Source organism: Wyeomyia smithii, chromosome 1 (assembly GCF_029784165.1).
Source record: "Wyeomyia smithii strain HCP4-BCI-WySm-NY-G18 chromosome 1, ASM2978416v1, whole genome shotgun sequence".
In the NCBI taxonomy this organism is placed as follows: domain Eukaryota; kingdom Metazoa; phylum Arthropoda; class Insecta; order Diptera; family Culicidae; genus Wyeomyia; species Wyeomyia smithii.
In genome coordinates, this window is record NC_073694.1 from 26,341,616 (window position 1) to 26,357,860 (window position 16,245).

The 16,245-nt window shown below is 37.2% G+C and overlaps 1 protein-coding gene across 1 annotated transcript in view; it reads right to left on the bottom strand.

Moving 5' to 3' along the window:
- The window catches only part of LOC129718848 (uncharacterized), a 230,310-nt gene that overhangs the window by 37,109 nt on the left and 176,956 nt on the right, over positions 1 to 16,245 (bottom strand). The window contains exon 5 of the mRNA XM_055669996.1: positions 11,650 to 11,958. Coding sequence (XP_055525971.1) covers positions 11,650 to 11,958 — 309 coding nt within the window. The remainder of the gene's footprint in view (positions 1 to 11,649; positions 11,959 to 16,245) is intronic.

Genomic DNA, 16,245 nt, shown 5'->3' on the forward strand with positions numbered 1-16,245 from the left:
GAACTTTATTAATTTTCAAACTGCGGAACTGATCTAGCAAGACGTCGGTGTTTGAAGTTTTTTAATATTAGTTTTATGCACTAGCACTTGCGAAAAAATCGCACTTGTTGACACGCTTTGAAGCTTTTGAGTTTCAGTGATGTTTAAAATGGTCTTCAGCCAGTATGAGCTTGATGTGTTTCCCTAATTGTCAGCATTTTAAAAAGTTTCAGAAAATTTAGGCTTTCGAGGTTTGTTATTATCAAATTTCTTTTTTTGCTCGCTTAGGCTGTCCACGGTTATCAAAGTTAGCTAAGAGGAGGGCAAAAAATAAATAACACTGAGAAGAAAAATAGTACGAGGGTGGTATCCAAGACACGACCGCATGTTTGACGTAGGACTACGATAGTTTTATATTTCATTTAGAGAATTCAGACTTTGTTCGATTGGACCACGTTTCACTTTCGACACGGTTCAGTTTTGGCATGGTTCGACTTCGGCACACATAAGCCAAAAACGAGCGTTATGTTTAATCATAATTTATAGTTATCTTGTTTTGCTTTTAACCAATTTAAGCTCATCAACCATCAAAAGAAAGGCATTTTGTCCATTATGTTGCCGAAATGGAATACCGGAATCAGTAAGACGGTTCCGGAGATATGACCGGAACAAGTTCCAGTAATATAATAGACATAATCAAAGCAGTATTGAGTACCGTGCTATACCTCTAATTACTCGGGAGGGTCATATCAAGCGTCTAGGTCGTAAAGGCTGTCACCGTTGCGTTCCGGATACTTACAGATTATTGAGCCTAAATCCATCAAGCGACACCTCTAACGACTTACAATCCTAAAACTAGTTCATTGGTGGCCATATATTGTTAAGGTCATATGCCATCAGAAAGTCATAAAAAGAATAGCGTTTATTTTAACATGGTCCGATTTTGACAACTGAAAAAAATCTGATTATTTATTTGCAGACATCTATTTAGGAAGAAAAAAAAATACTGTTTTTAACATTGATGAATACTTTTCATCCTAATGCAGTCAATTTTCTTGAACATGCGAAAAGGCAATTTTTTATATAGGTCTTAATTAAGAACGATTTAGTAGAAAGTAAACTTCCTTTCATCCTCAAATGCGCTTGTGAAAGATAGCTCACTTACCGATTTCAAAGCAGCATCATTGCCGGTTTCTTACAACTACTTAGCAATAATGTCACATAAAAAATCCCGTAATTACTAGTTCGTTGGAAAAGTAACGATAAAGAGTTTTAGTTTTTAGTAGAAAATTTAGATTTACAAAAATTTTGAAGTTGACATTGAAATTTATGAACATGTTAACATTCATTTTTTTTTATTTTAGGCCAATTGAAATATTCATTTATTAAGCAGACCCAGAAAAAAATTAATCAGTTTTAAGATACCAATAAAAAAACAAGCAACAAAATGTCATATTTGAAAGTCGTCTGTCTGTTTCCTTCAAAAATAAACCTAGCTCGGTTTGATAAACAACATTAACCTCTCCAATTGATATTTGCATAATGTTGTTCAATTACAAGTCCGGCAATGACAGGTTGTGTTTATATGTTTAGTATCTAAATAGTTTCTTGCAGATGCTGATGTAATATTTTTGTAATTGAGAAATACGAATATGAATGTTTAAAACCTAACGTCAAGATGCATATTATATGGTTTTTCTCTATGCCACAACCGCGTAATGCAACTAGGATTATCATTTTGAATTAAATTTATATAACTGGAAAAATATAACCATCAGTACAGCTTAAACGAGCTATCTGAACTATCTGTTTAAAAATCTTTGCGAAGCATATTGATTTTCTATTGTCTTTTAAATAGCCTATAGTTGGTCATTTAAATAAATCTGAGAAAAACAGAGTGTAGAATTCAAAAAGACAGCAACCCGATGCAACTTCAAATATTAGGAATTTGAAAGTAGTTTTTATCATTTAACATGGATATGAAAAACACTACGGTTGCAGTTCAAATGCCATCTACTCGTCACGACAACCAAAACGAAATGAGCAACGGGGAAGCAAGCTTCTGATTAGTAGAATGTCGTCGAAAAGATATATTAATTATCATATTACAATCTTTCGCAATATTCTACCTGTCGATTAAGACAGTGTTTGAAATCTGTTCAGGGGTAGTAATACAATAAGCACTTTAAAACAATGAGAAAACATCTGCTGCAGCTATATAAAGCGAGCTCGTGATTGGTTAAAAGCTGTGAAAATGAACTAGAAAAAGTGGATTTCAACTGAACTTTTTACTAATTTACTGTTCAATGTACAATGTACAATATAAAATGATATGCCAATTATTGTATCACATGCTTTGGCAACCGTCGTCGTTCGATCAAAGCATTGGTGGTCAAAATCCGTTCTGTTGTAATCACATATTGAATGCAACATCCAACATCGTGATATACTGTTGTGTATAGAATTATTTTATCCCCGGCCGCACAGCGTAGTGTGCGAACACGCACCACTGTACGTCGACAGCAGTTACATTGTTACCACTTGCCTCGACTGCACACAAATGGTAATCCAGTGCTACTGCACTGACGACGAGCGACCGTCTTCTCATACAAGGCTCGGTGCAGTACTGTTGCCTGTGCCAGCATGTTTTCCTTCAAGACATCAGTTTCAATAACATTATCACAGCAGATCGTTTAATTGTCTGATGAAGGAGGTTGTTACGAACTTTCCGAAAAAGCTTCACTTTCAAGACATCAAAATATTCTAGGTTCATAGAAGCAAATATTAGTTGACCTGTTGGGACGGGGAGATTCTGTCAATTTTTTTTTTGCCACTGATATAGAGGTTGTCATACCAACAGCCTGGTGTCCACTCATGAAGTCTGTGCCAGGGATGCTCGTGATTGGTACATTGTTCGTGGGAATACGACCTTGAAATTTTTCATCAATTTTCACTATTTAACAATTAAGTAACAATGATATATGAAGAATCACAAAATTGTCCATCATTTTATCAATCCAACGACATATTGATTATTGTGATCCATCATGTGGTTACATCAGTATTACCGTTTGAAATCTTTCATTCCGACGTTACATCTTGGTTTTTAGTTTCCTCAGAATGTATCTCGATATAGTGCTGTTAGACGTAGTCCTACGTCAAAAAGGAATAGCTTTTATAAAAAAATTGTGCGAATTACGACGTTTGTAACTTGCGTCAAAAGTGTGTAGAAAAATATCACATTATTATGATTATTATTGATCATTTGGCTTACATTTGATGACACTTCCACTGTCACTGGTCTTGTTTGTTGCTGAATTAAGCATAAACGCTGTCAAAAAGTCAATAATATTAATAAAGCGGCTTGAACTTTTTTTCTTCCCCTTCCAATTTTCAACATTGTTTGCACATTGTTGACATAAAATGAAAATGAAATTTGTATCGGCCTGTAAGCATTTAAAAAACTATTCACACAAAATTTATTTGAAATTGGAAAAATTTAAACAGATTCAAATCAAAACACAGTTGTATGTAGCGGTTTTTGACTCCAGAATTAATCAAGCAAATGGAGCCAAATTTGGCATTTGAAAAATTTCAGGGGCAAGAAATATTTTCATTGTGTTTCGACACTCCTATTTCTTCTGGAAGTAAGGGGTCCCTTTTATTCCTGTGTGGACTCATCACTGCGACCAGAGATTAGATCTATTGTGATATTGGCCAGGTGTCTTCTGTACTCCGAACTTCTTATTATATGCAGTATAACTATTGAAGTAAGTGATGCGCTTATCATTCAAATTCGTGCTTGTGTGTAAGTTTTATTTTTCCGTTTCAAGCTTACTGCTCTACTATACCGAGCTTCTGTCCATCCTAACAATATCGCCTAGTTACAATTCCCTAGAGAGAACTTTCACACGTTACTTACACCAGTTTTATTATAATAGGGACTTCTTTCTGTTAGAAGGAGAGTAACAGGGATACTGTAGATTGAAGGAAGGATACGTGGTGGAGAGCCTGAGAATAAACCCATGCTAAAGCCCTTTGACAACTAAATGGCCTGATTCTACTTAGATTCGAACCCACGACCACCCGCTCACCAAAGCTGGCTCTGCAACCTTGCGGCTACAGAGCTCCCTAAGGGGTCCCATACAAATAGAACATAAGTTTCTGCACAACTCAAAAATAAATCGAGCAAATGGAACCAAATTTGGAATGTGAAGGTTTTTGGGGGTGAAAAATATTTCTATAATGGTTTGACACCCCTCCCTACTTTGGAACTCTATGATGATGATATCCGGTTTCTAGGAAACAGCCAAAAATGACTAAATACCACCCAATATGGGTATTAACTGTATCCACACACCATTTTGAAATCCAAGTTGACGACTTTATTTGCTGGAAATCAGTTGCAAATGACCGAATGTCATCCAATATAGGTATTCTTAGAATCGAGGTAATGTACAAAAGCTGAAAGGCGTCGTACACAAATTACGTAACGCATAAAGGGGGTGGAGGGGGGTTGAGTCCGCGTTACTAATTGTTACATAGGGGGAGGGGGGGAGGGTGGTAGGGTAATGTATCATGATCCGACCAATTTAGACTATTTTCAAGGTACATCGCTTTTCATGTCACATTTTCTCCATTAATATAACATGTAATCATAAATAAATATATATTTATCGGGAAAGTCTATCTGTCTTGTTTACAAAAATAACAATTTATAGCAAATCTGACGTAAATTCATTTAAATATATTGTTTTTCCTGACCATAGAATTTGTATCATGATCGGACCAGTATCATAATCGGACAAGTGTGCTTCTGAGACTTCAAGCGATTTTCCGCTTCGCGTGCTTGGCTTTACATGCACGGTGTTTGGCTTGGGCTTGATAAATTGGGTATTTTTTCGTGATTCTAAAATTATTTTCAAACATTTATCAAATTATTGCGTGAAAGGTTATGAAGTATATTTGAGCTTCCAATACGGCAAATTTGCTTATTCAATTTGTGGGTGTTTATTCGGTTGCAGTTTCGTTTTACCGATAGCTCACTCCACCAGCACAATTTTGAGAAACGATGTATGACCAACTTGTAGTCCCCAAGTAGTACTACAAATTTCCGAATATTGCAGTGCTCTAACTTTTATACCTGAAGTGCGATATTTAGGCAATGGTACTTGTTACGGGAGTTACCTCACGGTGAAATATATTTCACTCTCACTCTCACTTTCCGATTCCATCTAAAGTGAAGTGACAAAATTAGCTCCGTGAAGTGAGATTGACAGAAGTGAAAATGAGAGTGTGACAAGTGAAACGAGTTTCCCAGCACAAAAATTTTTAAGTCCCAGAAAGTCGAGTTTTCCAATAATTTTTTTTTTTTTTCGAGAAAACACCAGATCTCGGCGTTTTACGCAAGTCTAAGATATTTGGTATCACCAAAAATTGCCTTATCGACAATTGCATGAATTGTTCCCTTTGTCATCAGTCGAAAAAGTGAGACTCAAAGCGGTCAATTTGAAACACTACTTCCTTAAGTTCGATTGAGTTGAAATTTTGTATGAGGACATTTTCGGAGAGACGATAGTTTTAAGCCTTATCGCTAAACGAAATTCAAAGATTAGTTTTTTTCCTTACGTTTCCTTCGCCGCAGCTCAAAAAGTAGTTAGTCTCAAAGAGAGTTTTGTTACTGAAAAATAACTTCGATATACATATTATCATTAGATCACAAATCAATCAATTTTTAAATTTTTCTCACCTTCGTGAAATCATTTTACCATTCAAAATTATCGTGGAAAAAATCCACGCAAAACGTCACATATAAATTTTCAAATATTTTAATTTATCACTTTCTCGCAAACTGTTCGAAAATTCGCGGGAAAAAATGCTTCCTAAATAAGGATGACACTGAGTTTTATTTTTCCTATTTGAAGCATAGTGGGCTATATATAGTCAAGTTTTAAATGGTTTTGCTTTAGTTTGCGAACCTTACGTCGTTTTAGAGAGGTTTTATTATATGAAAAAAAGGCTTCATCATTTATATTCAGTTCCAATCAATTAAACATTTTCAATCCTTCATTGGATATATCAAGCATAAGCAAAGTAAAACGGTGATGTCTTAGAAGTAGGCTGGTCCGATCATGGTTCAAAGCTGGTCCGATCGCGATACAAAACAGGCTTTCGCGATTCACCAATAATTCGAACTTTAAAACAAATATTTCATATAAAAAGTGTTCCTACATTGAATTTAAATGTTACAGAAGCGTATTACTGGAAAATATACTGCAATCTTTTATTATTCGATTCTAAAATCACTGCTCGAAAACAAGACTTGGTAACAATTGTGAGGGCAAATTGAGCTCGAAAATAGATAATTTTTCAAAACTTTTTTAATAATAGTAATACTTAAGTAATCTAAATGAAACCTTTTGAACATCATCAGAAGAAGTTTTTTGATGATGCGGGTACATATTTGATACAGTTTTTTTATTCAATAGTTGAGAAATCTCGCATATAAAAAATGGTCCGATTATGGTACATTTTCTAAGTGGTGATACAACACCCTAGTTGAGACCGTTACGTAACTGTGATGTTTGCTCAAAATTGCAAATTCGGAAGGGGGGCAGGTTCTCCAGCGTTGCGTATTTTAAGGGCGGTGGTGATATCGAGCGTTACTTATCGTTACAAGGAGGGGAGGGGGTCAGAGATCTAGGTTTTTAGCGTTACGTGTACGACGCCAAAGGCAAGGATGTTCTCATTCCGATACAACCAATCATTTTAAACAATTTTTCGTTTGAGTTTGAACGTATCCAATGTACGGAATAGGAAGGATGTGGGTGAAATCAATTTAGAGTGTTTGAAATCATTTCAATAAAGAAAAAATAAGCGGAACGAAGTTTTCCAAGACAGCTAGTTGATTCGTGAAATAAAAAAAAAAATTAAAAAATTAACAAAACAAAACTTAACAAAAAATTTGAGAAAAATTAAATTCAATAAAAAGTAAAATATAAGAAAAAAATATAAAAATAGATATAGAAAAAAATATTAAGGACAGATAAAAAAATTAAAAAGAGATAATAAAAATAATAAATATATCAAGAAGTATAATTAGAAAAAAAGAAGAAATTTGAACTAAAAAAATATAAAAAATTGAGAGAATAAAAAACTGAACAATATTTAAACAAAGAAGTTGACGTTTAGGTAACTACAAGATATGTACTATTGTTTTTTGTAAGAAATGAACCAATTTTTTTTGTCTTGTCTCGCCAAGTTTTTTCTTTAGTCAAATAATTTTAAAAATCCCAAATTTTTTGATTGATTGGATATTTGATTGAATGTTGAATACAATCAAAATAAAAGAAAAATTGTTTGAAATGATTGGTTTTATTGGAATGATAACATCCAGAAACTGGAAGTCGTCATCTTAGAATTCAAGATATCTGAGGTCGATATCTGGCTTCTGTGCATCATACCGAACTCGGAAATACACACATTGAGTGGTGTTCGGTCGTTTTATGTTGTTCTCCAAAAAAACGGAAGTCGGCATCTTGGATTTCAAAATGGCATGTGAAGTCAATTTCTGGCCCCTGGGTATCATCCTCGATTCGAAAACATTCTTACTGGAAGGTATTTGGTCGTATTCGGCTGTTTTTCGAGACCGCAAGTTTCCATCTTAAATTTAAAAATGACGTCTGGAATTGATTTTCGGCTCCTGTGCATCATCTCGATCATTTTAGTCGGTTTTCTGGAAAAAATGGTTGAAATATCTGTTCAATTTGTGTGGGATACTCTTGTTGAGGAGCAAAATAGTCGACTGCATGGCAACATTGATGTTATGCATTGAAGCTACATAGCAACATAGCGACGTAGGTGCTAGGTTAGTTACTTGTTTGGAAAATTCAATAAAGATTTTCATTACCAGTTCAAACCTCAAAGGTATCGGACGTATTTCTTCAGTTCGCCCTAGCCTATATAATTCAAACAACCCTTTCCCCCTGCCTTCCAGGGTATGGAGGAGTGTCAAACCATTATAGAAATATTTCTTACTCAGAAAAACTTCCACATGCCAAATTTGATTCCATTTGCTTAATTAGTTCTCGAGTTGTGCTGAAATTTGTGTTTCATTTCTATGGAACCCCTCCCTTCCTGTGAGGGGTGTAGAACCACCATAAAAACATTTTTTGCCTTTCAAAATTTTCACGTGATAAATTTGGTTCCATTTACTTGATTAACTCTCGAGATATGCAGAAATGTGGGTTTTATTTGCTTGATTGGTTCTCGAGTTGTGCTAAAATTTGAGTTTTATTTATATGGGTTCCCTCCCTTCCAGAATAGGGAAAAGTCTCGAACTACCTTAGACACCAAAACCCCTATATGCAAAACTTTAGACGACTAGTACAGTTGTTTTCAAGTCTATATGGATAAGACAGACAGAGCTGCACTTTTATATGTTTAGACTCGATTATATATAGTGAAAAAATGGAGGCTGTATATAACCGAGTCGGACCTGTATTAACATTGGAACAAGAACATTGACTCAAATTGCTTTGGAATAACAAAATGTCGTTAAACTGGATTTCATACATTTCTGTTCAATGGTTAATGGTTGCATAGTTGACGTATTAAACAAAATTCTATTTTACTAATTCGCATTACCTGCCCTAAGAAAATAAAAAAAAAGTTTCTGTTCTGAAACGTTTAATATTGAAAAACCGGTTTAATGTGTAATGACAATATAAGATTGACGTCGCGGTTGGAGAATCGGATGAAAAACATTTCTAAGATAAACGATATACATTAGGGTCGCTTTTTACGCGTTTTTTATACGTGGTTTTTTTACGCTGATTTCGGAATTTACGCGGCTTCTTTACGTGGTTTATTTTTACGCGGCACGTATCCCCCGCGAAAAAAAGCGACTTTAGTATACACTGAAACTGCTTATTACGCGGAGAATACGCAGCGCATAAGAAAGCAGAGAAAACTCCTCTTGAAAATCCACTTTAAAAAATCAGAAGAAAAAAATTAAATTTGTAATGAAATCAGTGAATATTCGGTAATTGAATTCAGGATACTTAACTAGCGCTCTAGATAGGCACAGAAAACCCTTCGAAATATACCACGAAAACCGACTTTTCAGTCAAAATTCACGAAGAAAAACGCAATTATTCCGCTATCCGCGTGAAATAGTTCCGCAAAGATAAATCGTGTTGAAATATTCGTGTTAAAAACCGGCTTGAAAGCAACTTTAATATACGCAAACTGGTAAGGCAGACAATTTCTTTAAATTTTTTATTCCTTTCTCTGTGAATAATTTTGCTATTCTGAGCTTAATCCACAATCATTTCCTATAATAGTTTCCAATCTTTAAAAGCCTTCCTCGAGATTCTAAGCTAAATTTTGGGTCATTTTCTCGCATTTTCTAGAGGAGTGTGGAACTCCGAAAAAGTGAAGTTTCTTGCTGCTACTATTTTTTCCAATTATAATCAGGCTTTCGTGGACTACTGCAATTTCCTTGCCTATGGATTGTTCCTTTTACCAAGATTATGTTGAAAATCTTTTTTCTGAATTTCATTTTTTATTTCTTAATTTTTTTTCAAAATTTTATATTCGAAACAAACAAAATTTTCCTGATTACAAAAAAAAAGGTTTCGGGTTCTGGACTTTTAAAGTTTCAAATACTAATTCTCTGAATCCTGGAATCTAAAATTTCAGTCCCCGTGATTATTTGAGCAACTGAGTTCGAGCTTTTAAAAGAATATTTAGAACTCTCTTCATCTTGGATTTCACATTCGAAATTACTGGATTATGCAAAGAGGAAGTTATTGCAGTTTTTACAGGGATTCTAGTTTATGTACAACAATTTCTTGACTACGAACCTGAGATTTTGCGTTATATTACTTCAACGACGCAATAATCCCTGATTTCCTAAAAGAACCTCAAAAAACAAATGAAATATAAAAATAAATATTTGTACCAAATTTTTTTGCACTTTGAGGTATGAAATTTTAGGTTTACAGGACTGCTGAGTAGATTTTTTGAATTACTTTTGTTGTTTTTTTTGTGCGAAATTGCTTTTAGGTTGTTATAAATCCAGGGCTTCCTGTAATTCAGATCGTCAACTTGAAACTTCGGATTCGTAGTCTCATACATTGTTTCGAATAATATTGTTTTCATTTCTGGGATTAACATGATTTCGAATAACTGCATTGCACATTGCTTCGATATATAGCGATCAAACCAATATGAGTATAACCTTCTGGGACGATGAGTTACCGCAATCACCACTTTTGAACCTGGAAATCTGTATGTTATGGGTCAGAGTCAGGATCCTCAGAGTTTAAATTTTTCTGTATTGGTGTTTGTTTTTATTTTTCCTTATAGATATTACCTTATTTAGATTATTATTTTTCAGAATCTCATATGCTATCAATTCGAAATCCCTGATTCTGTCAAAATCCCTGTGCATTCTGTACAGAGTTTTGAATTCTTTGGAAACAAATATAGATGTGCAAACATATTTTTTTCACGATAATGAATATCTTCATTTACATATTTTTTATCCTAAAGACTTTTGTTAGAACTCAAGAAACGATTCTTGAACAAAATTTTTAAAAATACGGTGCTGTTTCTAGTATAATATATATTAGCAGAATTCAAGATTTTATGGATTCGTAATTTTTAGCTTATCAACTCTCTGTATTTTTGATTTGATTGAAAAGCATGCAAAATTTCTCTAACTTTTGGTTAAAATTGAAATTTAAATCCAATTGTTTAGACTGTTGATATTCTTGGTTGCTGACATTTATGGTCGGACCATACATGCATACATCCTTAATGGATTTTTCTACTCTCTACTTCTCTGACTTGGTTGTAAATTTCCTTTATTTCGAATTTCATAGGTTCAGAACATTGAAGTCTGGAGATTAAATTGAAAAATTGACTGAATTATGGATTCAAAGTTCAATGCACCTCCGAGTTTCCTAATCGAAACCGCAGTAAAAAAAAGAGAACAGGTAGCTAAAGAACTTCAACCAAATTTAACGCAGGTTGAGCCACCTCTTTCCATTGACAAAGGTTGTAAAGAACTTTGAAATTAGATTTGTACACAAAACAGTCAACCTTTTCATCCAAAGGCAGCTCATTAAGCTTTTCAGAACCTTTCACACACTTGGCGCCCGCCGTGCCTAGACATAGCCACTTGTAGCAAATGTCCTCGTTTATGTATTCGAACCGTCTTTTGCTTCCGTTCTACGTTTACACCGTTAAAACCGAACAAGCCTGAAACAGAAGCAAAGCAGGCAAAGTAAACACAACCCAACCGATTCACAACGATTGAATACATTCCATCATCAAGCCGGAAAGCGACGCCGTCGCCGTCATACAGCCTGGAAAACCCGTGTGTACTTTTTGCATAAAAGGAAACTCAAGCCCACAGACCTACTCTTCTCTCAGACTCTGGCTGTGCAATACAAGTGGGGGCAAAAGTAGAATAATGAACTCTTGAACCGCGGGAGTTCTTTTCAAAAGACATAAAACAGAGTGCACAAAAGGGTCATCAACCGCCTGTCGGCTGTTAGGACTCGGGGGAGTACTCATCAGAAAGCCTATGCTAAGTAAACGTCAATGAATGACGCGAAAGAGGCTGTGTATAGTACAAGTTTAATGACACTGCTAGCTTACCTCATCTGTCGATCGTAGGCCATCACTGCCGCCATACTAGCGGGATCGTCCGGATTGTACGCGGGATGGTCACTGTACGGGTGATGTCCGGCCAGCAACAGATCGTACTGCTGATTGAGTGCCGCCGAGGTGATGTAGGAGGACGAGTCTAGCAGGGAGTTGTTGTTATCATATCCTCCTCCGCTGCCGCTGCCGGGACCGCCAAAGTGGATCAGATTGTGTCCTCCGAACAGAAGCGATTCGGGCGGACTTATCGATTGCGGTTTACTGCTCTGGAAAAACGATACACGCACCTTGGAACGTTCGACTCTGAAAAAAATAGAATGAAAAACCCAAAGTTAGTAGGCATATTTCACACAGCTTGCACGAAACTTTTGTTCGGCAATTCATTTCCTGCGGAAACGAGAGGACACGCTTAGCCCAACCTAGTGGCAGAGTGACCCAGTAACACAAAGAGCGATTAAACTTTTCCATAAACAGAGTGGTGTGCAACAGCAACATGAAGAATGGTGAAGAATCGATTCATGGTCGGCGCCTGAATGGCGGCTACCGTCGTTACTGCTTTGTTTGCTATCATCATTTTTACGACTGTCAGCGAGCGCACAAAGTCTGGACTGCCAGCGGAAGATTGTTCTGCCTGGCCGCTTTTCCATCGATTAATGCGAACGCACACGTTTCATGCAAGCTGAAAGGGAGGTGCTGGCGATAATTGCGTGCAAGTTCTCGCGGATGGATTGAAATTTAGTGTCTTAGCAGATCAGGCGGCTCCATTGAGAGGAGAGCTGTTGATGGAGGCGCGTGATTATTTTAATATTTAGAATGTAAGAAGACGGAAATCTGATGTTCTCCATTTCAAGCCCAAGCAGGTTTTCGAAATCGTCAACGTGGAGAACGTTGAGACAAATAAACTTGACAAAATATTTTAAAATGTTATCAAATCTTCTTATTAAATTGAACAATCAGTGCAACAAATAATACTCAAAAACAACCACCGCAATCATATAATACGGTACGAAAGCAAAATAGGTTGAAATATTAAAGAATGACTAAAATATACAAAAATTAGTATAATATCAATGTCTATGTATTGAATTGCAAAATTGACTAACTCATGGATCCACTTTCCATGGACTTCTAACATTCACAAGCAAAACCGCAACAAGAAAAACACAATAACACACCCAGCCAAAGAATTTTACCAAATTCGCCACAGTTTAATGTGTTAAAATTCATAAAAGAATGTGTTTTTTTGTGAAATTTACTAAAACAGTTGAAAAAGACGAAGAATTTAATAAAAAAATACGCATATCAGGAAATAAGGATATAAATTAAAAATTGCAGAATAACGGCGCAGTTAACGAAATAAAGGGGTAAAAGTCTTGCAACCTACAGTCAAAACGAAACCGCGATGAAGTAAATCATAATAATTCGAAAGACGAATAAATTACAAAATTCCAAATTCAATAAAGTTTGACAAAAAAAGAAATCGAAGCAAAAATGAATGAAAGAAACTAAAATAGTTAAACAATATTTTCTGTAAAATTGAAACAAACGAGAAAAAACAATAGAAATTTTGAGAAATGACAATTACTTTGTCAATAAACCTTCACATTATTCAGACCGCTCTGGAACGACGCAAAACATAAAAATCAAAAATTTATAAACCGTATCAGCAAAAAAACAAATAGGATCAAAAGTAAATCAATATTAGAATAAGTGTAGATAAATTGAAATAATAAATTGATAGTAAATAAAAACAAAAACAAAAAAAATACGTTCATAATGTAATCAACATATTTTTATGCGGTTCCAAAAATGCGGTAATTATAAATCAGTGGATGTTTTGTTCAGTTAAAGCTAGAAACGGAACACTTAGGAATACTAATCGACATATGATTAAGATGGCACCAATCAGCGAGAAGGTCAATCAGCTCTTGGAGTCTGGTGCAGTCGTCATGAGTTTGCATGAGCTAATGTATTTAGTATCATCAGCGTACAATAGTCTCGTGGCTGGAGGCAATAGTCGTGTTATATCATTCATGAGTAAGGAAAATAGCAGAGGTCCTAAAATACTGCCTTGGGGCACTCCGGAGTTGTTACAGAACCAGCTAGATTGCGACGGCAGATTTGCGACCACGAAGATACGAACTAATCCATGCAACCATCTCAGTTGAAGCACCTGAAGCATTTAGCACATAATATTCCGTGGTCTACGTGATCTAATGCAGCCTTTAGGTCCGTATAGTCCGCATCAACTTGAAAATTTTGATCCATACCTCGTAAGCAAAATGATGTAAATTCCAGAAGGTTAGTCGTCACGGATTTCGCGGCTGGGCACTTCGGGCCTCCCATAAAGTGGTTGACGTCCCGTTTTCCGGAACATAGCTCCCCACAGTCTATGGCTTTAAGGCCTGCACCACCACAGCGCCTGCACAATTGGTCCTGTCGGGGTCCTTACTGGCTCAGGACTTATGCCCTCTCTCAAAGCACCTGACCAGCTAACCTTAAGTTTGGCTGTCTTAAGGGCCAGATTCGCATCTGCCAATGTTGGTCGGAAAGTGGCAACCTGGGTCCCCACTGGACCCTTTGGAGGCGGAATGACTCAGTGGCCACTCCCACCTCGCTTATCTCCTTGAGGGCTTGTGCTATATCGAGCCAGCTTTCAAGCTGGAGAGTCACCTCTGAGGTGAGTGTCCGTCAGTCCTTTGTTTTCGGCGTCCTTCCGTAGCTCAAGTATCATCTCGCTAGTGCGAGATCGACGGATGCTTCGCACATCCGCCCCTAGATCCTTGAGTTGGGTTTCACTCCTCATTTTCTTCAAAATTTCTGAGTACTGCGAGCCGTCCGTCTTGAGTATGAGGGCATCCTCCTGCTCCATGCCTTTCTGACCTTTCTTGGTCATTTGGCCCCTTCACCATCTTGACCCGTTGGTGATTTCTAACTACCTGGGTAACCCAAAGGTTCCCCACAGCATCCACATTTCGGCCGGTTTTTCGGTGACCCTGAACCTTTCTCGTAGAGCAGACTACTGCAAACGAGAGGGCTTCAGTCTGCACCTTTTTAGGTTTTTAGGTCGTGATTTTTTTCTCGGCCGCCTCCACTCGAGCTACGAGTTCCTCGTGCTTTTCTCTGTTCCGAAACAGGAGCAGGCTCTGCTTCAGGTCTTGACCATGTGCCCATACACTTTTCGACGGCCTTGACTAGTGAGGGACCGTCGACTGTTATATCCGGTGTGGAAATATGTATACTAGCCTTTCCATCTCCGGTTTTCGCTACATCCGTCTCTTCGTTTTTCTGTAGAGACTGCTGGATGCACCTACGCCCAAAGAAGTTTGGTAACCCCTCTGCACTCGTCGTTGTTTTTGGATTGTTGTTCATGTTTAGCTGAATGGGTCTCCCTTCCTGTCACTATCCTTGTCCATGATGGAGTAGTCGCCTATGTGGTACCATGGTGGTCTATGCCGAAGCAATGAGGTCATGGCTAGAGTGGGTCGCCATAGCGTCTTATGCGCAACTAAAACGCCCCCGACCATCGTAAGCCAGGAACAACTATCAGATCCTACTCCTGCCTGATTCCCCTCATGCAATGCTCGCGGAACGTACTGGAAGGCCTACCAGGTTTTACGGGACGGAGACCCCTGCATCGAATACCACGAAGAATCGACGGCCCTCACCATCCCTTGGCAGTCTTCTTAAATTTTCAATATAAATTAAGACATTAGACAACACAGGATTTAAGAAACAGTGGTTTAGAGTGATTGAGCTGGCTCAACGAGTTCGTGTAATTGCCGACAATGATATCAGCAGAGAAATCCGTTGACACGGCATAAGAGGGCGCTCCGATTGAGTAGAATTTTCCGCCGGTGGAAAAGGGAACGAAACGACGAACGAACCACGAACTGCATGAGCTGGTAAGGAAGCCATTTACCGTCCACATCACTAAGATTTACAGGTTGCGGTGTGCTGGGCATGTCGTAAGTATGTCAGACGACAGCCCGGTAAGGATGGTTCTGGAAACCAATCCGTTAACAACGTGACGGAGAAGTGCAGAGCGGACAAGGTGGATCGATCAGGTGGAAGACAATTTACGGAGCCTACTGAAGAGAGACTGAAGACCTGGCTAACTGCAACCATGGACCGAGTGGAGTAGAGTTTTTTTTTTTTGACCCATAAAAAAGCATGAATTTTCCGGTTTCCGAACCCTTTTTTTGGCACTTTTTTACCTTTCTTTGGAGATCTGCTGTTGTCCCTAAAAAAAATTTTCCTGTCTTTTTTATTGGCTTAAATCATGCTAAAACTATCCTAGAATCAAAATCTACATCGCCCAAGTACTGATCTATACGCAAAAACCGTTTAAACCATTTTTTACCGAACAACTTTTATGCTTCAAAATAGCATTTTTCGTTTATTTTGGCGATGCTCGTTTTTCTTTTCATTTCGAGGCTTTGTAAACTAACTGAAGTTACCTATGATCAAGGTTGCATATTCAATTTTGGGGTGTCAATTCCATTCAATTGGCCGCGTGCCGATAGGTCGCTCCACAAGTACAATTTTCAAACATGATGTACGGCAAACTTGCAGTCCTAAAGTAATGTT